This window comes from Oncorhynchus keta, chromosome 4 (assembly GCF_023373465.1).
Source record: "Oncorhynchus keta strain PuntledgeMale-10-30-2019 chromosome 4, Oket_V2, whole genome shotgun sequence".
NCBI classification, from domain to species: domain Eukaryota; kingdom Metazoa; phylum Chordata; class Actinopteri; order Salmoniformes; family Salmonidae; genus Oncorhynchus; species Oncorhynchus keta.
The window spans coordinates 31,626,135-31,652,935 of NC_068424.1; the positions used below are offsets into that span (position 1 = coordinate 31,626,135).

General features: G+C 42.3%; 1 protein-coding gene across 2 annotated transcripts; it reads left to right on the forward strand.

The window, feature by feature from the left end:
• The first annotated feature begins 669 nt into the window (after window positions 1–669).
• LOC127922248 (macrophage mannose receptor 1-like) lies at window positions 670–20,711 on the forward strand. Of its 2 annotated transcripts, none has more exons than XM_052505875.1 (30): window positions 670–853; window positions 1,653–2,054; window positions 2,401–2,574; window positions 3,427–3,582; window positions 5,423–5,536; window positions 5,671–5,814; window positions 6,197–6,382; window positions 7,678–7,835; window positions 8,104–8,220; window positions 8,400–8,515; window positions 8,652–8,800; window positions 8,991–9,190; window positions 9,346–9,461; window positions 10,202–10,283; window positions 10,507–10,651; window positions 10,874–10,912; window positions 11,181–11,344; window positions 13,791–13,855; window positions 14,085–14,185; window positions 14,351–14,490; window positions 14,804–14,912; window positions 15,436–15,608; window positions 15,932–16,037; window positions 17,616–17,848; window positions 18,212–18,377; window positions 18,555–18,707; window positions 18,947–19,063; window positions 19,423–19,581; window positions 19,727–19,759; window positions 20,039–20,711. In XM_052505875.1, the coding sequence occupies exons 1-30, from the start codon at window positions 784–786 to the stop codon at window positions 20,272–20,274; spliced, it is 4,323 nt and encodes a 1,440-aa protein (XP_052361835.1). In that variant the 5' UTR covers window positions 670–783; the 3' UTR covers window positions 20,275–20,711. The 2 variants fall into 2 exon arrangements, with proteins under 2 accessions (XP_052361835.1, XP_052361838.1); XM_052505878.1 differs by having other exon boundaries at window positions 6,200–6,382.
• Window positions 20,712–26,801: the final 6,090 nt, after the last annotated feature.

Consider the following 26,801-nt stretch of genomic DNA (forward strand, 5'->3'; position numbering starts at 1 on the left):
AAATCATGTGTTTTTTCCGCATGTGAAATCATGTGTTTTTTCAGTTAAGGGATCACATTAAATAAATAAATAATAATCTTCAGAAATGATTTTGTCAAAGCAACAAAATAACTATGGCTTTAAAATGATGGTGAAACTTGGAGATATGTATTAAGTGGGTTGAAATCTTCCTAGGAAGTAACAGGTCAAAATGCAGATTTTTAGCAGTTTATCCATGTGGTCTATATTAAAGGGCACTTCATTTGATATAACAGGCTTTTAAAATCCAATATTGGTGCACAATTTCTACTTAAAATAGGGAAGCAAAGGGCACTCTTAAGGATGTTCCTCAGTCGTCAAAAGGACTTCGGCCATGTTCTTGGTGACTACTTACATTATTTCGATTTTACAGATCGTCCATAGAGAGTTGCCCTGAGAGCTGGTCCTTGTTTGACTTTATCCAATCAAAGTGAGTGAGGCTTGGCTCATTGATGCTCGGGCTGATCTCAGACCTGTGGCTCTTCTCGTCCCCTGTGTGCTCCTGATAAGGGAATGAATAGTGGCTGCACATTTCCTCCTTCCCCTCTCTTCTCCTGATGTCAGTGGTTTTGGCCGACCCCCCGCCAACCCATGTGACAGGATACACATCGACTGGATTAAGGGGGCAGCATTCATGTGTCTGTGTCACTGTTCTTCCATGAGAGACACCTGTATACACCACAGCCAGATCCCTCTCTCCTCTCTGGACTGTACAACTTTAAACCACCTTTTCGTCCTGGGATAGCAAACTATGCACTAGCTACGATGGCATCCAGTCCATCCCTCGCTGTGTTCCTGTGCCTTATGCATGCTCTCCGCTGCACTGCTGAGATAGGTATGTAGGGTTTTATTCCACTTTAATTGGTTTCATGCAATGGTTAAGCATTCTGTATAATGAAAGTGTTACAAATTATATGTGTTGATATGCTTTACCAATAAACGGAAGACAAGGTTGAGGCTGTTAGAAAGTAACAATATTTTTGTAGACTGGTAAGATTTCTAGGTCCTTCAGTAAGTTTTGCTTCATTGGCAGACACAGCGAGATATATTGTGATGGAATCTATTCCAGGAGTCACGAGTGAACCATTTGACGAGCTAGATAACGTTTAGAATATTTTAAGGGGTTTTAGATGCTTTCAGATATAAACATTAAAGTGGCCTATTTTTTTGAGTGGCTTAAAAACACATGTATTTCAATTGTAGTTACATACACTGAGTTAAACAACAGGTATAACAGCTGTAAGTACAGAAAATAAGAAAGTACAACAAATATTTATATACACAGGCTTCTTATGCAACTTACTGTAGTTGGAACTAGATTTTTATATATTTTTAAATTACAATTCCTGGACAATTAGACACAATGTCACAGTTAAATAGCGTTGCAGTGCTGTTTATGAGAGCATCTGTAGAGCCTGAAAGAAGGATGAGACCTTGGATAGATCACTTCATTGTCCTTAGTTTCAAGTATCAATGTCACATGTGCAAGTACAGTGAAATGCCTTGCTTGAAAACTCTAACCCCAACAATGCAGTAATCAATAACAATGTAATACTTAAAATAACAAGGTACTGTAGAACAAAAACAGATACAAAAAATAAGAAATAAGAAGAACCTTATCCCCCGTGCTGCAGACAGCAGCTCCTTCCTGATCTACAACCAGGATCACAACAAGTGTGTGGTGGCGGTGAGCGCCAGTCAAGTCACAGTGGCTCCCTGTGACCACACGTCCCAGAACCAGCAATTCCGCTGGGCCTCACAGTCTCGTCTCCTCAGCATCTCCCTGAAGCTCTGCCTGGGGGCTCAGGACCTGAAGGACTGGGTCAAGGTGCTGCTCTTCCCCTGTGATGAGAAGAGCGAGCTCCAGTACTGGCAGTGTAAGAACGAGACCCTGTTCGGCCTCAAAGACAAGGCGCTGCACTTAAACTATGGCAACCGCAACGAGAAGAATATGATGATTTACCAGGGATCTGGGTCTTGGAGCTGTTGGAAGATGTATGGTACTCAGAAAGACCTCTGCTCCAAGGGCTACCAAGGTAAGTAAGCTACAAGACACACTCACTGTTACTGGAGGTTGGAGATTGGAGGTAGGAATCAGAAGTGTAAGATGCTGTTGTCATAAACTTTCTTAAAGCCAGGGAATGAATGTCTGACCTGGGATGATTCATACGGTGAACAATGTATTTTTTTTCCTACTAGCACTGACTGATAGCTGATAGCTACTTTATTAAGGAAGAATGCACTATGATTGAGATACAGTATGTGGTTGTCCCGCCTAGCTATCCTACGATGAATGCACTATCTGTAAGTCGCTCTGGATAAGAGCATCTGCTACATTACAGAAATGTTAAATGTAACAAAGTGTTTTGTCCCCTTCATCAGAGGTGTTCACACTAGGGGGGAATGCCTTTGGAAGTCCCTGCCAGTTCCCCTTTCAGTTTGGGGAGAAGTGGTATGCTGAGTGCACTCCGCAGGGGCGCTCAGATGGACAGCTCTGGTGCGCCACAGAGACAGATTACAATAAAGCCAAGAAGTGGGGCTTCTGTCCCTCGAAATGTGAGTCAAGCCTCGCAATTCATGCTATGTTTTTTGTCATTTACTGCCATTTTCCAGTGATCAGGAAAAGGGTCAGCAGGTGACACCTGTAAAAAATCATGAGCCGTATGTATCAAGCATCTCAGAATAGGAGTGCTGATTTAGGATCAGTTTGGCCTTTCAGATCAACATTAGAAGGACAAGAGGGGACCTGTTCCTGTATCAGCGCTCCTAGTCGGGGATGCTTTATGAATAAAGGTCAAATCAATTTGACTCATGGGAGTACACAACCCTCTAATATGAGTGGCCTACTCTATACTAGACTGATGAGTCTGTAAAAACAAGGCAAACGACCAGGGTTTAAAATGTGGGGACGGTATCCAATTCAAAGAATGTCGTAAAACACCCTGCCAAGCCTGTGATAGGGACAGATTCCTCATTAAAACAGAGGCTACACATGGAATTCTTCGATTTTCTTGTTTTTCCGTGACCTTTCTGGAGGTCAGGACTGGCCAGGTCAGCGCTGAAAGGTCTGGTCTCTGACCTCCTGACAGAAAAACACAAACACATCCTCTAGTTCCCCTAACTGTGGAGGCAGCTCTGTGTCTCTTTACCCTTCCATCCTGACTGGAGCTCATTTCTGTGTTACCCCTGACACAGCTCCAAAACTGGGACAGGAAAAGGAAGGAAGCCCCCTTTCACTATAGTTCCTGGTGAACTGCCACCATAGTCACAGATATGAGGGGCAGTTCTGTCATGACAGAAAGTGATAGAGATGAACAGAACATGATTTGATTCAGTTCTTGGACTGTTATTGAGATGCTTTCTTTTTCCCACCTTAAGTGTGTCCTAATGTTTCCGTGTCCCTCTCAGCGTCCTCAGGATGGGACAGTGACCCAGTGACAGGTGTCCTGTACCAGAGGAACACCCAGTCTGTGTTGACCTGGCACCAGGCGAGGAAGAGCTGCCAGCAGCAAGGAGCCGACCTGCTCAGTATAGTAGAGCTCCATGAGCAGACCTACATCTCAGGTATATACAGTCAGACCTGGTCAGACCTACATCTGAGGTATGTACAGTCAGACCTGGTCAGACCTACATCTCTGGTATGTACAGTCAGACCTGGTCAGACCTACATCTCTGGTATGTACAGTCAGACCTGGTCAGACCTACATCTGAGGTATGTACAGTCAGACCTGGTCAGACCTACATCTCTGGTATGTACAGTCAGACCTGGTCAGACCTACATCTGAGGTATGTACAGTCAGACCTGGTCAGACCTACATCTGCGGTATGTACAGTCAGACCTGGCCAGACCTACATCTGAGGTATGTACAGTCAGACCTGGCCAGACCTACATCTGAGGTATAGTCTAACCTGTTGTCCAAGGGAGGACTGGGACCAGGAACCAGCTCAGGCATTTCTGACACACCGGCCCGAAGATGGACCAGGGCATTTGCCCAAAGTGCGCTATGGCCAGTCTTAAAATGTTATTTTTTAAAATTTCACCTTTATTTAACCAGGTAGGCCAGTTGAGAACAAGTTCTCATTTACAACTGTGACCTTGCCAAGATAAAGCAAAGCAGTAAGACAGAAACAACAACATAGAGTTACACATAAACAAACATACAGTCAATAACACAAAATAAAATAAAATAGAAAAATCCATGCACAGTGAGTGCAAATGTAGAAGATTAGTGAGGTAGGCAGTAAATAGTCCGAGAGGCAAAAAATAATACAATTTTCTCATTAACACTGGAGTGAACGATGTGCACATGATGATGTGCAAAAGTAGAGATACTGAGGTGAAAAAGAGCAAGAGGGTAAGTAATACTATGGGGATGAGGAAGTCGGGTGTGCTATTTACAGATTGGCTGTGTACAGGTACAGTGATTGGTAAGCTGCTCAGACAGCTGATGCTTAAAGTTAGAGAGGGAGATATAAGACTCCAGCTTCAAAGATTTCTGCAATTCGTCCAGTCATTGGCAGCAGAGAACTGGAAGGAAAGGCGGCCAAAGGAAGTGTCGGTTTTGGGGATGACCAGTGCTTTTATACCTGCTGGAGCTCGTGCTACGGGTGGGTGCTGCTATGGTGACCAGTGAGCTGAGATAAGGCGGGGCTTTACCTAGCAAAGACTTATAGATGACCTGGAGCCAGTGGGTTTGGCGACGGATATGTGGTGAGGGCCTGCCAATGAGAGCATACAGGTCGCAGTGGTGGGTAGTATATGGGGCTTTGCCGATAAAACGGTTGGCACTGTGATAGGCTACATCCAATTTGCTGAGTAGAGTGTTGGGGGCTATTTTGTAAATGAAATTGCCGAAGTCAAGGATCGTTAGGATAGCCCGTTTTACGAGGGTATGTTTGGCAGCATGAGTGAAACAGGCTTTGTTGCGAAAAAGGAAGCCAATTCTAGATTTAATTTTGGATCGGAGATGCTTAATGTGAGTCTGGAAAGAGGGTTTACAGACTAACCAGATACCTAGGTATTTGTAGTTGTCCACATGTTCTAGGTCAGAACCGTCCAGAGTAGTGATGCTGGTTGGGCGGGAGGGTGCAGGCAGCAATCGGTTGAAGAACATGCACTTAGTTTTAGTAGCATTTAAAAGAAGTTAGAGGCCACGGAAGGCGTGTTGTATGGCGTTGAAGCTTGTTTGGAGGTTTGTTAGCACAGTGTCCAAAGAAGGGCCAGATGTATACAGAATGGTAGTCTAACCTACAACCAACAATGTAGACCTATGTAGTCCTACAATGCAGTCTAACCTACATCCTCACCTTGATTTAGAGATAAATCAATCTGATACAATCAATTCCTTATTAAGAATATTACACTACTCTTGTGGATGTATTGTGATGCTTTTTATTAATGCAGGGTTGACCAATATCCTGGGCACATCTCTGTGGATTGGACTGAATAGCCTAGACTTTGAGGCTGGATGGCAGTGGAGCAATGGAAACCCATTCAGATATTTAAACTGGGCCCCAGGTGAGTGCAACTGCATGCAACACATCATACTATACTTTACAGCCTAGGGAACAACTGAGGTTGTCCAAGTATGTTATGACTTCCAATGTTGCAGGAAGACAATTAATAAACACATGGGTCAATATTTCCAAAAGGACATCCATCAACTGAACCCGGGCTCAGCTGTGCAACCCTGAATGCTGGCAAGGCCTCGAAATGGGAGACCAATGAATGTTCCAAGAAGCTGGGATATATCTGTCGCAAAGGAAACTCCACTACTCTGGCCTCTGCCCCTATAGGTAAGAGTTGAATCATACAGTACATAACAGTCATGACCTACACACAATTGTTGACTAAGTTCAAATGCCATGCAACACAAGGTTAACAACACCAGGTCAGGTTGTGTAGGGTAGGGTAAACTGAACATTTATATATTAGTGCCCAATTTCACTAAGTGTCTCAGAGTAGGAGTGCTGAACTAGTGTCAGTTTAGAGTTTTAGATTATAATGAATAAGGTTACATGGACAGGGCGGGCTGATACTAGATCAGCACTCTCACCCCGAGATGCATTATGAATATGGACCCAGAGGTTGTTTGGGTCAAACAGATAAAACATTACAGTCTACCACTTTCTGGACATTCTACCTTCTCTCTGACTATTGAACTTTGACCCCCCTCAGTAGGAAAAGATCAGCCCACCTTCTGCACCAGTCACTGGATTCCCTATGCAGGCCACTGCTACTACCTACAACGTACCAAGAAGATGTGGAGGGATGCCCTGGCCGCCTGCCACAAAGATGGAGGGGACCTGGCCAGCATCCACAACATAGAAGAACAAAGCTTCATCATCTCTCAGTCAGGATATAGTGAGTACACTATCCATGTTCCACTTTGTTTACATACTCATCTCATATGTATATACTGTACTCGATACCATCTACTGTATCTTGCCTATGCTGCTCTGTACCATCACTCATTCATATATCCTTATGTACATATTCTTTATTCCCTTACACTGTGTATAAGACAGTAGTTTTGGAATTGTTAGTTAGATTACTTGTTGGTTATTACTGCATTGTTGGAACTAGAAGCACAAGCATTTCGCTACACTCGCATTAACATCTGCTAACCATGTGTATGTGACAAATAAAATTGGATTTGATTTGATTTGTTGTAGCTACAGTTACCTCTATATCTGATAGATCTGTTATGCACTTCAACGATCTTTCTCATGGGTTGTCATTTCTATCAGTTTAGAAAAACATTCTGAGATGTGTCCCAATAAAAGCCTGGGTATTTGGATTGACAAAGAGTTGATGTTTAAAAAGCATGCGAAAGCGTGTTAAAAAGGTATTTTTTAAAAATAGATCTGGCTTCTCCCTAAATAGCAGGCAGCAGATTGTACCGTCAATATTCCTGCCCGCTCTTGACTATGGTGACACCATTTACCAGATTCCAGAAGCCACTAGTCTTAAACGTTTGGATGCCGTCTACCATAATTTCCTTCACTTTATCACAGGTGACAATTTTAATACTCACCACTGCATCCTGTATCAAAACTTTGGCTGGTCCTCATTGAAGTCCTGTAGATCACTTCATTACTCCCTTTTTATTTACAACGTTCCACTACACAAGCTTCAAATTTACCTAATTTGTCGCTAAGGTATAAAAGAATAGGCGACCAAACCCATCACAGTGTTGTTGAAATCTTGAGGCCCCTAAGATCTCTACCTGTTTTGGTAAATCCTCCTTTAGCTTAAGTGCCCCCCATTGTTGGAATAACCTGCAAAATTCCTTTCATCTTGATTTCCTGGTGCCGTTAAAGCAGTTTAGGATGCTGGTGTTAAATTCATTCATTGTGAATTGCAGTTGTTTTTATTGATGTAATGGTTCATTTGTTGAAATGGTAGTATTGTAACTGTACCTTGTCGTTTTTTTATTCGTCTTGCTTTCTTTGGAATGTTCATTTTCTTCATTGTGAAAATGTTTGTACTCAGGGCATGATTGTGAATGAGACCCTGGTCTAAATTGGGTTTCCATGAATAAATAATAATAATGTCACCTCAGTCAATTTGATCAGCCAAAGGCAACGATAAGTATATCAGGTGTTTATCACTGTCTTCCTGGCTCTGACTCTTAATGTCCTTCTGCTTGACTTCAGCGGCCACAGATGAGCTGTGGATCGGCCTGAACGACCAAAGGAACGCGCTGCTCTTTGAGTGGACCGACCGATCCCATGTGACATTCAGCCACTGGCAGACAGGGGAGCCCTCCCATGGTGCCAACCTCCAGGAGGACTGTGTCCTGATCAGAGGAAAGGTAACATTCACATTGGTCCCTCAATGGACAGACTCGGTTCATGCTAATGCTAACACTAACGCTAGCTAAATGCTTACACCACAGATTTTGTATAACAAACCCTAACACTCGCTATATGCTAGTGCTAGGTAAATGCTGACGCTAGATAAATGCGAACACTAGCTGATTGCTACGGCTAACAATGGCAATGATGACAACGTTTAACATTGGTGTCAACGCAGTAATAAATGTGGTATTGTGACAATGTGGACTCCATATTCTCTCACAGGATGGGAAGTGGGCTGATAATTTGTGTGAGAAGACCTACGGGTACATGTGTAAGAAAAAGGCCTCCACCAAACCGGTGGCAGGTGCCCCAGAGGAAGATAGTCCAGGATGTAAGCTGGTGAGTGAGGTCATTTCCTGTTTGTTGAAAGGGAGAGTGCAGTAACTAATGAATACAGAATTATATCACATGAAATGGAAGCTTGAAAATGTTTCTAGATAAGGACTAGAATGGTGTCATCTTTATTGACAAAGATCCACCAGTAGGAGGATAATTGCTTCTGTATTTTTGTCATCAAGGGCTGGATCCGGTATGGTTCTTACTGCTACAACGTTGGATCAGAAACCAAAACATTTGATGAGGCCAAGCAGACCTGCCAGCGGAGTGACTCAATCCTGGTGGAAGTGGCTGACAGGTACGGTATCACATCATGACCATTTTATAAGGATAAGATATATTTGACTCACTTATTTGAGTCACATCCTGGACAAGATAATAGCAATAAGTTGCCAGATAACAGATTTAATGTGTGTGTGTTTGTTGGTTTGTAGGTATGAAAATGCCTTCCTGGTCAGTTTGGTGGGTTTGAGGCCGGAGAAGTACTTCTGGACTGGACTTTCCAACATGGCGGATATAGACACCTTCAAGTGGACTACCAGTTCGGAGGTCAAGTTCACCCACTTCAACGTGGGCATGCCAGGTACAGTGTCCTTTTCCCACAATGGTGATTGATTGTAGCAACTGATGATCGATTGTAGCATGAACTGTCATTGCTATGATGACTGCGGTATTAGAGGACTACTTTCTCCCACACCTTAACTGCCTGGCAAATGTCAGAACTAAATGAAACTATTAAGTTTTCTCTCGCCTTTCTGTGTGTTTGAAAAAAGACAGAAAACAAGGCTGCGTAGCTATGACAACTGGAATGTTTGCGGGACTATGGGATGTGGTCAGCTGCAGCAACAAGGAGAAGTACATCTGTAAGAAAATGGCGGAGGGCGTCACATCAACAATGGCCCCTCCCACCACCCCGGCACTGAGCTGTCCTTCTGGGTGGTCACCTGCTGCTAAAAGGAATGTCTGTTACAAGGTACAGTTGGGGAACATGCTGTAACAAACACTTTGATTAGTCAAAGTTTTTTTTATATTAATAATTTAATCAATGAGCATGAATTCATTGATAATCCTGAATTATAATAATTAATTAATAATTCATCAATAATAATTTTCTCTCCCCTCAATAAGCTTTACAGAAAAGAGACTGAAAATAAGAAGTCATGGTCAGAGGCGCGTGAATTCTGCAAGGCCATTGGTGGTGATCTGATGAGCATTCACAGTGCCACAGACCTGAACGGCTCTCCGTAAGTTATCCTCATAACTGTCTCTGTTGCCATGAGTATCAGTCAAAACCAGTGTGGTCCTATTAACCACTGTCTGTGGTTGAAGTCAAAATCAACACGGTCATAATAACCACTGTTTATGGTTGAAATCCACACGTTCATAATAACCACTGTCTATGGTTGAAATCAAAATCAACACGGTCATAATAACCACTGTCTATGGTTGAAAACCACACGGTCATAATAACCACTGTCTGTGGTTGAAAACCACACGGTCATAATAACCACTGTCTGTGGTTGAAAACCACACGGTCATAATAACCACTGTCTGTGGTTGAAAACCACACAGTCATAAAAACCACTGTCTATGGTTGAAAACCACAAAGTCATAAAAACCACTGTCTATGGTTGAAAACCACAAAGTCATAATAACCACTGTCTGTGGTTGAAAACCACACAGTCAGAATAACCACTGTTTATGGTTGAAATCCACACGGTCATAACAACCACTGTTTATGGTTGAAATCCACACAGTCAGAATAACCACTGTCTATGGTTGAAAACCACAAAGTCATAATAACCATTGTCTGTGGTTGAAAACCACACAGTCAGAATAACCACTGTCTGTGGTTGAAAACCACACAGTCATAATAACCACTGTCTGTGGTTGAAAACCACACAGTCATAATAACCACTGTCTGTGGTTGAAAACCACACAGTCATAAAAACCACTGTCTGTGGTTTCCATTCTCTCTGTTCAGGTATCATTCCTCTGATGCAGCCTGGATCGGCCTCAGCAATCTGGATCCTTCTGCAGGGTTCGTCTGGGCTGACGGATCAGCAGTGAGTAGCCTGCCACCTCTTCTTTACTGTGATATTCCTTCTCCTTACAAGTAGTTTATTACACACTACTCTTGTTTCAATCATTCATTTGCAGTCATTGTCTTTAAAGGGAATGAAAGTTCATACAGTACTATGGTGTCCATATAAGGAGAGCCTCAGCCTGAGGCTAATATGGATACCATACAATGCTACTGTGTAACATTATTCCGATGTTGTTCTCCAGTTCAGCTATGAGAATTGGGGATTTGGAGAACCAAACAACTACAACGATAACGAAAAATGCGCAGAGGTCCAGTTTTACTACGGACGCCACTGGAATGATCGACACTGTGATGCCTACAATGACTGGATTTGCGAGATTCGCAAAGGTACAGTAGACCATATCTGCTGGAGCACTGACTTCACCAGCCACTGGGCACAGCCGTCAATTCAACATCTATTCCACGTTGGTGTAAACAACATTGATTCAACCAATGCGTGTGCCCAATGGGCATGCAGTTCATGTCAGTCATGAAACTATTGATGAACATAGAATTTTGACCCTCAACCTTGCAGATGTGCTCACACAAACTTTTTTTTGGTATCCACAGGGGTTACCCCAAAGCCCCATCCCACTCAAGTTGAGCCAGGTAATACATAGGATCTTGGGAATATGTCCAGTTTCCTGTTTCTCATTCCTCCACTTCCTCCTTCTCACTATCCCTGCTCTCCTTCAAGCTCTTGGCCTTTCCCTTAAGTTAAATGAATCACTGCACATAATGTATAGCACACCTTCTTCTATCATTTAGTTTGCGAAGCATAGTTCAACACAAACACTAAGAGAAAATGCACTCTGTGAAAATGTACTATTAAAAATGCCTAACAGGAAATGTACTCCTTTTTTACATGCCTTTTCAGTGTACAACACTACAAAGGACGGCTGGATTGAGTACAACGACACTCAGTATTTCTTCAACACTGAGAATCTCCCCATGGACGAGGCGAGAGAATTCTGTAAAAAGAACTTTGGTGACCTGGTGGTCATTACTGCAGAGAGTGAGAGGAAGTTTATATGGAAACAGGTAGACACTTCTATACTGAACAAAAATATAAATGCAACATGAAAAAATGTCAGTTCATATACAGTACCAGTCAAATGTTTGGACACTTTTTCTTTATTTTTACTTTTTTCTACATAATAGAATAACAGTATACACATCACTACTATGAAATAACACATATGGAATCATGTAGTAACCAAAAAAGTGTTAAACAATTCCAAATATATTTTATATTTGAGATTCTTTAAAGTAGCCACCCTTTGCCTTGATGACAGCTTTGCACACTCTTGGCATTCTCTCAACCAGCTTCACCTGGAACACTTTTCCAAGTCTTGAAGGAGGTCCCACATATGCTGAGAACTTGTTGGCTGCGTTTCCTTCACTCTGTGGTCCAACTCATCCCAAACCATCTCAATTGGGTTGAGGTCAGGTGATTATGGAGGCCAGGTCATCTGATGCAGCACTCCATCCCTCTCCTTCTTGGTCAAATAGCCCTTACACAGCCTGAAGGTGTGTTTTGGGTCATTGTCCTGTTGAAAAACAAATGATAGTCCCACTAAGCGCAGACCAGATGAGATGACGTATCGCTGCAGAATGCTGTGGTAGCCATGCTGGTTAAGTATGCCTTGAATTCTAAATAAATCACCAACAGTGTCACCAGCAAAGAACTATTACACCTCCTCCTCCATGCTTCATGGTGGGAATCACCCATGCGAAGATCATCCGTTCATGTACTCTGCGTCTCACAAAGACACAGCGGTTGGTCTCAGCAGACCAAAGGATAGGTTTCCACTGGTCTAAGCACAATTGCTCGTGTTTCTTGGCCCAAGCAAATCTCTTCTTATTATTCTGTACACCACCCCATCTTGTCACAACACAACTGATTAGCTCAAATGCATTTAGAAGGAAAGAAATTCCACAAACGAACTTGTAACAGGGCTCACCTGTTAATTGAAATGCATTCCAGATGACTACCTCATGAAGCTGGTAGAGAGAATGACAACAGTGTGCAAAGCTGTCATCAAGGCAAAGGGTGGCTACTTTGAAGAATCTCAAATATAAAATATATTTTGATTTGTTTAAAACTTTTTTGGTTACTACATGATTCCATATGTGTTATTTCATAGTTTTGATGTCTTCACTACAATGTAGAAAATAGTACAAATAAAGAAAAACCCTTGGATGAGTAGCTGTGTCCAAACTTGACTGATACTGTAAGTAAATCAGTCAATTTAAATAAATAAAGTAGGCCCTCATCTATGGATTTCACACCACTGGGAATACTGATTTGCATCTATTGGTCACAGATACCTTGAAAGAATGTAGGGGCGTGGATCAGAATACCAGTCAGTATCTGGTGTGCCCACCATTTGCCTCATGCAGCATGACACATTTCCTTCACATAGAGGTGATCAGGCTGATGATTGTGGCCTGTGGAATATTGTCTGACTCCTCTTCAATGGCTGTGCGAAGTTGCTGGATATTGGCAAGAACTGGAACTGTCTGTCAAACAAGTTGATCCAGAGCATCCCAAACATGCTCAATGGGTGACATAACTGGTGAGTATGCAGGCCATGGAAGAACTGGGACATTTTCAGCTTCCAGGAATTGTGTACAGATCCTTGTAACATTGGGCCTTGCATTATCATGCTGAAACATGAGGTGATGGTGGTGAATGAATGGCACGTCAATGGAACTCAGGATATCGTCATGGTCTATAAAATGCAATTGTGTTCGTTGTCAGTAGCTTATGCCTGCCCATACCATAATAACCCAGCCGCCACCATGGTGCACTCTCTTCGGAACGTTGACATCAGCAAGCCGCTCACCCACAAGACGCCACACAAGTGGTCTGCAGTTGTGAGGCCGGTTGGACGTCATTCTCTAAAATGACATTGGAGGCGGCATATGATAGAGAAATTAACATTCAATCCTCTGGAAACAGCTCTGGTGAACATTCCTGCAGTCAGCATGCTAATTGCACGTTCCCTCAAAACTTGAGACATCTGTGGCATTGCGTTGTATGACAAAACTGCACATTTTAGAGTGGCCTTTCCTTGTCCCCACCACAAGGTGCACCTGTATAATGATCACACTGTTTAATCAGCTTCTTGATATGCCACACCTACCTGGTGGACGGATTATCTTGACAAAGGAGAAATGCTCACTAACAGGGATGTAAACCAACGTGTGCACTAAAATTGAGAGAAATAAGCTTTTTTTTGTGCGTTATTGAACATGTCAGAGATATTTTATTTCAGCTCATGAAACATGAGACCAAAACTTTACATGTTGTGTTTATATTTGTGTATATGCAGTCCTGTGACGTCCGAAAAGCTTTGGTTCTTGGGATCTGATAAAGAGAGGATTTTACACAGGATGACAGGATGACAACAAGTGTCACTGAAATGTTCAATGTTCAATCTAGAAATGGTTGTTTCCTCAAAGAGTTGCAACTTTTTTCCAGATATCTAGAGGATCCGAGGGACAATATTACATTGGAATGACCGTTGGTTTGGATAAGTCTTTTAGGTATGTAAAATGACTGTTGACAGTTCCCTGGACATTTAAAACAACCTGAAGTCCTACCACCTCTTTTCAGAGATATTTGTGCATGAGCATGTTTTGTTTGTCACAGTCCAGTGAACATGCCTGAAATCTGTGCTTCTCTGCCGAGTGGAGAAACGTGTGCTTTCAAGGTGTGTAGTTGATTGAATAGATGCTCACAGTTCAGACTGGGTTTGTGTACTGTATGTTTCAGCTGGTTGGATGGGTCTCCTGTTGTGTTTACCGCGTGGGATCAAAACGAACCCAACTTCGCCAACAACGATGAGAACTGTGTGACGATATACAAGAGTATGGGTACGTCTAATTCCAGAGGGATTTAGCAGTTATGCTCTCGTTACAGTGTTGTTATACTGCAACGTCCATGGGACTTTCACTAACATTCAGGGGACGCTCCCAGGATGTCATTTTGTAAGCTGGGTCTATATCGGGTTGTGTCTCTTTGTTTCTCTGCATCTCTAGGGTACTGGAATGACATCAACTGTGGCGTAGAGCTGGCCTCCATTTGTAAAAGAACCACCAGTTTCACTAACACGACCATGGCCCCCACCACTGTACCCAAGGGAGGTTGTGTCCCAGAATGGATTGCTTTCCAGGGGAAGGTAACTGCTACACTACTACAGTACCACCACCACATACTATAAAATCATACAAGGACATCCTTCTGTAGTCTACATACACCTGCATGGTACACCAGCAGAGAGAACCTCACACAAACTTTCCTTATCATGTGATGACCCAATGTGATGCTGACCTGTGTGTGGAGAGTCATTGTCTACATCCCAAATGGCACCCTATTCCCTTTATAGTGCAATACTTTTGACCAGAGCCCATGCACTATATAATCCATTTTGTTTGCTGTAGTAGCGTGTGATGTTCCAACACACAGTGTGTTGATGCATCATGTTTCCACAGTGCTACAAATTCATTGGAGACAGCGATAAGAAGCCGTGGCAGGAGGCCAGGACCTACTGCATCAACCAGGGAGGGAACCTGGCCTCTGTCCTCAGCGAGAAAGAGCAAGGTGGGTGAGGAGGCCATCCTTCTAGAGGCTAGAGCTTTTGGTAACCGAAAGGTTGCTCGATCGAATCCCCGAGCTGACAAGATAAAAATCTGTCGTTCTTCCCCATAACAAGGCAGTTAACCCACTGTTCCTAGGCCGTGATTGTAAATAAGAATTTGTTCTTAACTAACTTGTCAAGTAAAATAAAGTTTAAATAAATAAAAGTGTACACCTCACCGCCAAATCTACCTAAGACAATGGCATTGCCCAAGGTAGAATGAAATAGAATGAACATTGAAATTCTAAAAAGTTATTTAGCATTAAACCATGCTATTAAAATTCTGTCAAATGTTATGTGTTCAATTATATTGAGGATGTGTGCAATTATAAGCATGCAACAAGAAATCTTATAGACATTGGTTAACGAGTGCCAAATAATTGAAATGCTAACCAATGGAACAGGGGTTGATAATCCTTTGCATGTAAACAGTATATATGGATTCACTTGTTGACTCTTCATTGTTCTGACTGGTCTCCCTCCCAGCATTCCTTACCACCCAGATGCTTGGGAATCCTCAGGACATTTGGATAGGTCTGAACGACGTCAACTCGGAGATGCGCTTCCTATGGACGGAGGGGAGAGGGGTTTCCTATACCAACTGGGCAAAAGGGCATCCAACGTCAGTGCCAGACGGACGATATTCATTTATGGAAGAGGTACAAGACTTACAGTAAAAATAACTGTTTGCTGAACACAGATTAAGTGACTTCCTGGAAACAGATAAACAATTGTTCTGAATAGAGAATCCCCCTTGAAAGTAGGTAGAATAAAATCTACTTTCAAGGAAGATTCTTTATTGAGAATGATTTTTAATCCAGAACTGCGCCTTCAATCTGGGTTTGGGAACCTTTACATGTTAGGCTTTGGGATTTTGATTGACTTATGGTCAATAAATCCAAATGCAAAACAGCCTTAACCAGTTAAATGAGAATTCTGAAGAGGGGACACCTTTTCATCTCCTTCCCAATCTCTCTTTCAGGTGTTTGACTGTGTGGTTTTGGTGGGCAGCTCTCAAAAACAGGCAGGAATGTGGAAGGTCGAGGACTGCTTAGTATCCCGTGGTTTCATCTGCAAAAGGAATATTGGTGAGAAGAAGCCATAGTTCATTGAGGCTGCTCTAGGTTTGCAAAATTCCAGTAACTTTTTTACAATCTCCAGGTTTTCCAGAAATCCGTAAAGCCTCCAAGCAGCATTTTTTTATTTTTTTATTTCACCTTTATTTAACCAGGTAGGCTAGTTGAGAACAAGTTCTCATTTGCAACTGCGACCTGGCCAAGATAAAGCATAGCAGTGTGAACAGACAACAACACAGAGTTACACATGGAATAAACAATAAACAAGTCAATAACACAGTAGAAAAAAATAGATTCTATATACATTGTGTGCAAAAGGCATGAGGAGGTAGGCGAATAATTACAATTTTGCAGATTAACACTGGAGTGATAAATGATCAGATGGTCATGTACAGGTAGAGATATTGGTGTGCAAAAGAGCAGAAAAGTAAATGAATATAAACAGTATGGGGAAGAGGTAGGTAAAATTGGGTGGGCTATTTACCGATAGACTATGTACAGTTGCAGCGATCGGTTAGCTGCTCAGATAGCAGATGTTTGAAGTTGGTGAGGGAGATAAAAGTCTCCAACTTCAGCGATTTTTGCAATTCGTTCCAGTCACAGGCAGCAGAAAACTGGAACAAAAGGCGGCCAAATAAGGTGTTGGCTTTAGGGATGATCAGTGAGATACACCTGCTGGAGCGCGTGCTACGGGTGGGTGTTGCCATCGTGACCAGTGAACTGAGATAAGGCGGAGCTTTACCTAGCATGGACTTGTAGATGACCTGGAGCCAGTGGGTCCGGCGACGAATATGTAGCGAGGGCCAGCCGACTAGAGCATACAGGTCGCAGTGGTGGATGGTATAAGGTGCTTTAGTAACAAAACGGATGGCACTGTGATAAACTGCATCCAGTTTGCTGAGTAGAGTGTTGGAAGCTATTTTGTAGATGACATCGCCCAAGTCGAGGATCGGTAGGATAGTCAGTTTTACTAGGGTAGGTTTGGCGGCGTGAGTGAAGGAGGCTTTGTAATAGAAAGCCGACTCTAGATTTGATTTTAGATTGGAGATGTTTGATATGAGTCTGGAAGGAGAGTTTACAGTCTAGCCAGACACCTAGGTACTTATAGATGTCCACATATTCTAGGTCGGAACCATCCAAGTTGGTGATGCTAGTCGGGCATGCGGGTGCAGGCAGCGAATGGTTGAAAAGCATGCATTTGGTTTTACTAGCGTTAAAGAGCAGTTGGAGGCCACGGAAGGAGTGTTGTATGGCATTGAAGCTCGTTTGGAGGTTAGATAGCACAGTGTCCAAGGACGGGCCGGGAATACACAGAATGGTGTTGTCTGCGTAGAGGTGGATCAGGGAATCTCCCGCAGCAAGATCAACATCATTGATATATACAGAGAAAAGAGGTGGCCCGAGAATTGAACCCTGTGGCACTCCCATAGAGACTGCCAGAGGACCGGAAGGCATATCTGGAGAACCTGACAGTTTTTGGCAAGTTATCGATAACCCTAGTTGAGGCTGTTCAATTCCAATTCTTCGGTATGTGGTCCAATAGAGTATCCCTCTTTAGGTTCCCCTCCAACAAGTCTCCTTTGGTTTCAGATTCTCAGATTGTGGTCCCTGCCACCACAGAGTCAACGAAGACGTTCTTCAAGCTGGGAAATGACTCCTTCAAACTGGTGGTCCAGAAGATGAACTGGGACGAGGCCCAGAGGCAATGTAAAGCAGACGATGCAGAGTTGGCTAGCATCCTGAACCCCATCACCCAGGCCTTCATCACAATGCAGAGTCACAAATACAATGAGCCCATGTGGATCGGCCTCAACAACAACTTGGTAAAAGTCTTTAGTATTGACATTGCTCTATGCCAATCATTTGGGTTACAGAGACTAAATATTCTAGACAATATGTTGATCAGACTAACTATAAATATGGAGATTTGTGATCTTCAATTTCCTCTTTACAAGGCCCAGTAGTTAAAACATGACCTAACTTGTTGGACTCTGGCTTTGGTTTAAGAGCTAGTGCAGCTCCAAAGAGGACTTCGCATTGATATGATCTCCCACTGTTATCCATTGGATCTCCTACTCTGACGTGTTCATTTAAGAAACCAAAGCGGTTTTGTGTTTTTAAACCTGTAAGCTTTCAGCTGGACCTTGCCCCCATTGTGTGTTGTTGTCTTTGTCTCTGTCTCTCAGACTGAAGGGCGTTTTAAGTGGGTGGATAACTGGCTTCTATCTTACACCAAATGGGGCGAAGATGAGCCAAAGAACAATATGGCCTGTGTTTACATGGATACGGACGCCAAGTGGAAGACAGGCGACTGTAGTAACACCTACTCCTCACTGTGCAAGAGATCACCAGGTCAGACAAGGCCTTTACTCCATTTACCCACAATGCCTGTGTTTAATGCTTGATCAATCCAAAAGTGTGTCTTCTAAAAATGTTGTATGTAGTAATGTATCAGTTGTGCCGACATTGACCATATACATCTCATGTACATCAACTTCAGTATGTGAACTTCTCTGGCCTCTTTTAAAGACATAGCCCCCAGTCAGCCCCCTCAGCTCCCTGGCAACTGCCCCGAGCCCAAGAAACGCAAGACGTGGGTTCCCTTCAGGGGTTACTGCTACGCCTTCCTCAACTCTGTGGTGGACAACTGGGCCCACGCCACTGTGGAATGTCTCCGAATGGGTACACACTTCTTCTCCTTCACACCAACTGTCATTCAGACCACAATTGTTGTGTCCCAAACGGCATGCTATTCCATGGTCAAAAAGTAGTACACTACATAGGAACTGGGGTGCTATTTGGGACATACCCAATGTTTTAATTGAATGTAGAGCACATGAACTCATTAATTGAATGCAAGAAATTCAAAGTGATTGATGGTGATGATGATGAATACGGGTAGTAAGTTTCTCTGACAACAGGAGCATCCCTGGTGAGTGTCGAGGATCCATTGGAGGCCAGATTCATCCAGGAGAAAATTGAGCTACTGCAGGATGGATCCAAGTCATTCTGGATTGGCATGCACAAAAGCCATGAAGGTCAGTAACTATGGTTATAAAATTCAGCGAAATTGCCCAAAATTTCCAAACAGGATTTCTGGAAAATCAAGGAATTCTTGAAAAATTACCGGAATTTTGAAACCCTATCAGTGCATTTTACTGACAACCCATAACATTGAGGCCGCTGGGTCAAAAAGCCTTTTCCCTCGAATATAAAACATGTTTAACTAGCAACATCAACTTAAATGAACAAATGGCAAGTACAGTACCTACCCATCTCTTGCAATTCTAAGATTATGTTCCATTTACGCAACCATGTTTATTGATTTATAGTTGTTCAATGACAAAGAATCACCCATGTCAAAGGATATAGGTTTGACCCAATGTTCTTGTTCCAGGCGACTGGATGTGGATTGACAACAGTGTGGTGGACTATACCAACTGGAAACAAGGGATGCCAAAGAGTGAACAATGTGTGGAGATCCAGTCTGATAGTGGTCTGTGGAGCACTATCAGCTGCAACCGGTACAAGTCGTACATCTGCAAAACAGCCAAAGGTGAGTCGGACTCAGCTGATAGATTCAAGTATTTATGATGGGATGATATCAGAGTCATTATTCAAGTCATCCTGTGTTTGTTGTATCAGCTTAGAATTGTCTTGCAATTATGTTTTGTGAACAACTTTATCTCTTTCTTTTGCAGTCATCACACCAACAGAGAAGCAACCAGTTGCTGGTGAGTGTCTCACAGCAGATATAATTGGTTAGCGTAAAGAATTATACATTTGATCAGTTTTGACAGTCAAATCAATGCTTTTCTAGCTCCAGGGCATAGTCCTGGGATCAGTTTCCCCTCACCCAATCCGTAACCATTAGTGGAGGAAATGCAAAACTGACCCAAGATCAGCTTCTAGGGGCAACTTCACTCTACTCCACATGTCTGAACATTATACAGGGACTAAAACCAATCCCACCAATAATTTTGCCAATAACACTGTGACTTCCTTTCTTCTAGCTCCCCTAGTGGAGGAAGCTCCCCATGGTTATGCCGGCATCGCTGTGGCAGTCGTCTTGGTGATAATAACAGTGGTAGGACTCGGTGCCTTCCTACTCCGCAAACGGATACCTACCCCCGTCCTGGGAGAGTGTACTTTCGACAACACCTTGTACTTCAACAACCCCATCCGCCCAACAGCCACTGTGGACACCAAGGGCCTGGTGGCCAACATAGAGCAGAACGAAACAGCTTAGACAGGACACAAAGAACCACCAACAGGTGAAAACACTTTTGAGACAAGTTTTGATATGAAAAATACCCCAAAAGCATGCTGCTGGTGTTAAGGCCTACCCATTCTGAGATTGCAACTAAATCTGAAACCATTCACGTATTATCTTTGTTCATTTTCTGGCTCTGTAAATAATGTGTGAAAATTATATGCACTTTGTGCATATCAGCATCAGTCATCAAGGATTACAGTCCAGATGTACAGCTAAGATTGCATATGCAACCACTGCACAAATGATAGAATCAACAACAGTCATTTTATTTGGTCTAATGGAGCCTTGTACAGATTTATTTGGTGTGTGAAACTAAAGTTCAAAATACAACCACTGTACTTTGCTTTGTTTTTGCCAAGTTATATTGTAAATATATGCTCAAAGAGAGAGAAATAAAGTTTTGAAACAAATGTCTTTGACCTTATACTCTTACTCACACTTCTCACACATTGCATGCTAAATCAATACATACTGAATCCAGGCGCATTTAGAGGATTAATACAAAATGTTTGGAACTATATACAGTAATTGAGGTACACTTAAACACAGCTATCATCACTATGAGGCAGATTAAAGAGGCTATTGGATCGTTCCACCAATTTCGGTGACTTTTAAGAAGTGTGACATGGTCCCCCCAAAAAACTTTTGATTTCACCTAATTTTAACATTCTGTCATTAAGAGTACATGATCAACTTCATAAAAAACATGTTTTCCCATTTCAAGAGGTAAATAAATAAAAAATTACTACGGTTTGACCATAACAGGGTTGACGATTTTCATCTTAAATCAGCCATAAAACCCCATTCTATATATAGTGTCTTCTGGAAGTATTCACACCCCTTACAGCCTGAATTTAAAATGTATTAAATGTAGATTTTGTGTCACTGGCCTACACGCAATACCCCAAATATTCCTAAACATGCATCCTGTTTGCGACAAGGCACTAAATGAATACTGCAAAAAGAATGTGCCAAAGCAATTAACTTTTTCTCCTGAATAGAAAGTGCTTTGTTTGGGGCAAATTCAACATAACACATTACTGAGTTGCACTATTTTCAAACATAGTGGTGGCTCCATCATGTTATGGGTATGTTTGTAATCGTTAAGGTCTGGGGAGTTTTTCAGGATAAAAGAGAAACGGAATGGAGCTAAGTATAGACAAAATCACAGAGAAAAACCTGCTTCAGTCTGCTTTCCACCAGACACTTGGAGATTAAATCACCTTTCAGCAGGACAATAACCTAGAACACAAGGATCAAATGTACACTGGTGTTGCTTACCAAGAAGACTATAAGTGTTTCTGAGTGGTCGAGTGAAAATCTATAGCAAGACCTGAAAATGGTTGTGTAGCAATGATCAACAACCAATTTGAGAGAGTTTCCTGAATTTTGAAAATAATAATGGGCAAATGTTGCACAATCCAGGTGTGGAAAGCTCTTAGAGACTCACCCAGAAAGACTCACAGCTATAAATCACTGCCAAGGTGGTTATATTGACTCAGGGGTGTGAATACTTATGTAAATGAGCTATTTCTGTATTTCATTTTCAATACATTTGCAAAAATGTCTAAAAACGCGTTTTGACTTTGTCATTATTAGGTCTTGTGTGTAAAGGTATTGTTTGATTTAACAAAATGTGGAATAAGTCCAGGAATATGAATACTTTCTGAAGGCACTGTATGTCAAAGTGTGTCAAATATGTATGTTTATAAACACTTTACATTAAATGCATTATTTGTGTAAACAAAGGGCAGTGAATGGATCAGTGGTTCACCAATCAGACCATTGATGTGCTCGGCCACAGCAACAAGGGGGTGATGTGTAATGATCAAACAAGAAAGTTTCTTTGGAACCATCAGGCAACACAGGAATGTTCATGCAATGTTCCCATAAAACGTGTCTCGAACATTCATATATTATATTCTGAGAACATGGCACCCATGTTTTGTGTATGTTTGGTGGAACATTGATGGAATATTCTCCTAACCCTTAGAAAACTGGTCACATTCATTTTCTTCCAATGAAACATTAATATTGAATATTCTGAGAACACAGTAATCATGGTTCTGGGTAAGTTATGTTTGACATGAAGGGAATGGTCTCCTGGAAACTGCCTATCTGTGCGTAACAGGGTTGACGTGTTATGCTCCACCCGCTCAGTTTTCCACCACAAAACACGGGCAAATGGTCAAATAGAGCCAACTCAACCGGCTTTTCCACTTTGATTTGACTATTAGATGTTCAATGATTCTTCTGAAAAAAAAATATGTTTTTTCAAGGATAAGTTTCACGTGACAGGGTTGACCTTAAAATGAGGGACAGACATCAATGAATCCCTAATCACATGAAATACATAATACTCTTCAGAAATGACTGTCGAAGCAACAAAAGCACGAGAGCTTTACAATGATGATGACAACTTGAAGAAATGTTGGGGTTAAGTGGGTTAAAATCTTTCTAGAAGTCACAGAGGGTGCACTGAGGGTAGACAGAGGGTGCACAGAGGGACATTCTAAAATGCTGAATTTTGGCACTTCGGCAAGTTTTCATTCATATTAAAAACCTGATTGATTGAATATATCTATATATATATATATGGTCTAGTGTATATATATATATATATATATATATACACTGCTCAAAAAAATAAAGGGAACACTAAAATAACACATCCTAGATCTGAATGAATGAAATATTCTTATTAAATACTTTTTTCTTTACATAGTTGAATGTGCTGACAACAAAATCACACAAAAATGATCAATGGAAATCAAATTGATCAATCCTTGGAGGTCTGGATTTGGAGTCACATTCAAAATTAAAGTGGAAAACCACACTACAGGCTGATCCAACTTTGATGTAATGTCATTAAACAAGTCAACATGAGGCTCAGTAGTGTGTGTGGCCTTCAAGTGCCTGTATGACCTCCCTACAACGCCTGGGCATGCTCCTGATGAGGTGGCGGATGGTCTCCTGAGAGATCTCCTCCCAGACCTGGACTAAAGCATCCGCCAACTGCTGGACAGTCTGTGGTGCAACGTGGCGTTGGTGGATGGAGCGAGACATGATGTCCCAGATGTGCTCAATTGGATTCAGGTCTGGGGAACGAGCGGGCCAGTCCATAGCATTCCTCTTGCAGGAACTACTGACACACTCCAGCCACATGAGGTCTAGCATTGTCTTGCATTAGGAGGAATCCAGGGCCAACCGCACCATCATATGGTCTCACAAGCGGTCTGAGGATTTCATCTCGGTACCTAATGGCAGTCAGGCTACCTCTGGCGAGCACATGGAGGGCTGTGCGGCCCCCAAAAGAAATGCCACCCCACACCATGACTGACCCACCGCTAAACCGGTCATGCTGGAGGATGTTGCAGGCAGCAGAACATTCTCCACGGCATCTCCAGACTCTGTCACGTCTGTCACATGTGCTCAGTGTGAACCTGCTTTCATCTGTGAAGAGCACAGGGCGCCAGTGGCGAATTTGCCAATCTTGGTGTTCTCTGGCAAATGCCAAACGTCCTGCACGGTGTTTGGCTGTAAGCACAACCTCCACTTGTGGACGTCGAGCCCTCATAGCACCCTCATGGAGTCTGTTTCTGACCATTTGAGCAGACACATGCACATTTGTGGCCTGCTGGAGGTCATTTTGCAGGGCTCTGGCAGTGCTCCTCCTGCTCCTCCTTGCACAAAGGCGGAGTTAGCGGTCCTGCTGCTGGGTTGTTGCCCTCCTACGGCCTCCTCCACGTCTCCTGATGTACTGGCCTGTCTCCTGGTAGCGCCTCCATGCTCTGGACACTACGCTGACAGACACAGCAAACCTTCTTGCCACAGCTCGCATTGATGTGCCATCCTGGATGAGCTGCACTACCTGAGCCACTTGTGTGGGTTGTAGACTCCGTCTCATGCTACCACTAGAGTGAAAGCACCGCCAGCATTAAAAAATGACCAAAACATCAGCCAGGAAGCATAGGAACTGAGAAGTGGTCTGTGGTACCACCTGCAGAACCACTCCTTTATTGGGGCTAATTGCCTATCATTTCCACCTGTTGTCTATTCCTTTTGCACAACAGCATGTGCAATTTATTGTCAATCAGTGTTGCTTCCTAAGTGGACAGTTTGATTTCACAGAAGTGTGATTGACTTGGAGTTACATTTTGTTGTTTAAGTGTTCCCTTTATTTTATATATATATATATATATATATATATATATATATATATATATATATATATATATATATATATATATATATACATATACATATACATATATATAGATATATATTACAGTATATATATTAAAGGGCACTTCATTTAATATAACAGGCTTTTAAAATTCAATATTGGTGCACAATTTCTACTTAAAATATCAAAGAGCAGTCATTTTGTGGAACCATCCTATTACACATATTTACGAGGACAGGAAGAGATGGAAAGAGAGAGGAGAGAGCTCAAATTAATGTTACCATTAGGACCACAAAGAGCCTCAGAAAGGAGAGCGGTGTGGAATGTCCAGTGTGCCCTTTAGGCTCTTCAACCCTGTCCAACAACACAAAGGAAACACAGTGCCTCAAAACCCACTCAAACCTAACTGTCAGCAGGTCCTTAACTACACACACACACCAGTTACGGTAATTAACAACTTCTGAGAGAAATGAACTGACTTTCGATTAAAATTCACTCCTTAACTCAGTCAGTCACTAAGTTAGTCAGTGAATCAAGTTAGTAAGACACTAACCCAGCTAACAATTCTAGGCAGAAAGAACATTTTTGTAACCCTAATGTTCCCCTAATATTCCCCTAATGTTTGTGTCTAGTTTTCCGTTAGTTCGTGGAACATTCTATCTATGTTAGCAAAAACCTTCTGATAACCTATTTTAGCGTGATTTGGTGTTAAAGTTAGGAGACCATTGCCTTAATGTCAAACATAACTTACCCAGAACGTGGTTACAATGTTCTCAGAATATACAACAATGTTCTAAAAGCATTTTATGGGACATTGCAAGAACATTCATGCATCCATTGTTCTGAAAAACAGCCCCAGAGCATTATTCCTCCTCCACAAAACTTTAGAGTTGGCACTATGCATTTGGACAGGTAGTGTTCTCCTGGCATCCTCCAAATCTAGATTAGTCCGTCGGACTGCCAGATGGTGGATAGTGACTGATTCATAACTCCAGAGAATGCGTTTCCACTGCTATAGAGTCCAACGGGGTTGAGTTTTACACCACTCCAGCTGACGCTTGACATTGCACATGGTGATCTTAGACTTGTGTGAGTGTGGATGCTCGGCCATGGAAACTAATTTCATGAAGCTCCTAACCCACAGTTCTTGTGCTAAAGTTGATTCCATAGGCAATTTGGGAACTCAGTAGTGAGTGTTGCAACCGAGGACAGACCATTTTCACCAGCTGCGCCCTTCAGCACTCGGCGGTACCGTTCTATGAGCTGGTGTGGCCTACCACTTCGAGGCTGAGCCGTTGTTGCTCCTAGACGTTTCCATTTCACAATAACAGCACTTACAGAAATGGGACAAACTAACTTGTTGGAAAGGTGGCATCCTATGAAGGTGCCATGTTGAAAGTCACTGAGCTCTTCAGTACGGGCCATTCTACTGCCAATGTTTGTCTATGGAGATTGCATGTCTATGTACTCTATTTTATACACCTGTCAGCAACAGATATGTATAGGGGTAAGGTGACTAAGCAACAGGATAAAAGATAAACAGAGTAGCAGAAGCTAGTATGTGTGGGTGTGCGTGTGGGTAGTCAGTATAAATGTATGTGCATATTATGTGTGAGTGAGCAGATGATGGCATGAGTCTGTGTGCGTGAGTGTGCATAGAAACAGTGAAATACAAAAAATAAAAGGTCAATAAAGATACAAGATTAACTTAGAAATTATTGTAGCTATTTTGTTAGCTATTTATCAGTCGTATTGCTTGGGGATAGAATCTGTTGTGCCTGTTGGTGCCAGACTTGATGAACAGGTACCGCCTGCCAAGCTAAAGCAGAGAGAATAGTTTATGGCTTGGGTGGTTGGAGTCTTTTTTTCTGGGCCTTCCTACCATACCACCTGATATACAGTGTCAGTCAAAAGTTTGGACACACCTACTCCTTCAAGGGTTTTTCTTTATTTTTGCTATTTTCTACATTGTAATGTAATGGTGAAAACATCAAAACCATGAAATAACACATGGAATAATGTAGTAACCAAAAACGTATTAAACAAATCAAAATATATTTTAGATTTTAGATTCTTTAAGTAGCCACCCTTTGCCTTGATGACATCTTTGCACACTCAGCATTCTCTCAACCAGCTTCATGAGGAATGCAGTCTTGAAGTAGTTCCCACATATGCTGAGCACTTGTTGGCTGCTTTTCCTTCACTCTGTGGTCCAACTCTTCCCAAACCATCTCAATTGGGTTGAGGTTGGGTGATTGTAGAGGCCAGGTCATCTGATGCAGCACTCCATCACTCTCCTTATTGGTCAAATAGC

Bases quoted from the DNA above. Each gene is read 5' to 3' on its own strand.
- LOC127922248 (XM_052505875.1), top strand. From the start codon at position 784: ATGGCATCCAGTCCATCCCTCGCTGTGTTCCTGTGCCTTATGCATGCT. The intron at 17,849-18,211 runs GTAAAAGTCTTT...TCTGTCTCTCAG, and splicing joins TCGGCCTCAACAACAACTTG to ACTGAAGGGCGTTTTAAGTG. The intron at 19,582-19,726 runs GTGAGTCGGACT...TTTCTTTTGCAG, and splicing joins CATCTGCAAAACAGCCAAAG to TCATCACACCAACAGAGAAG.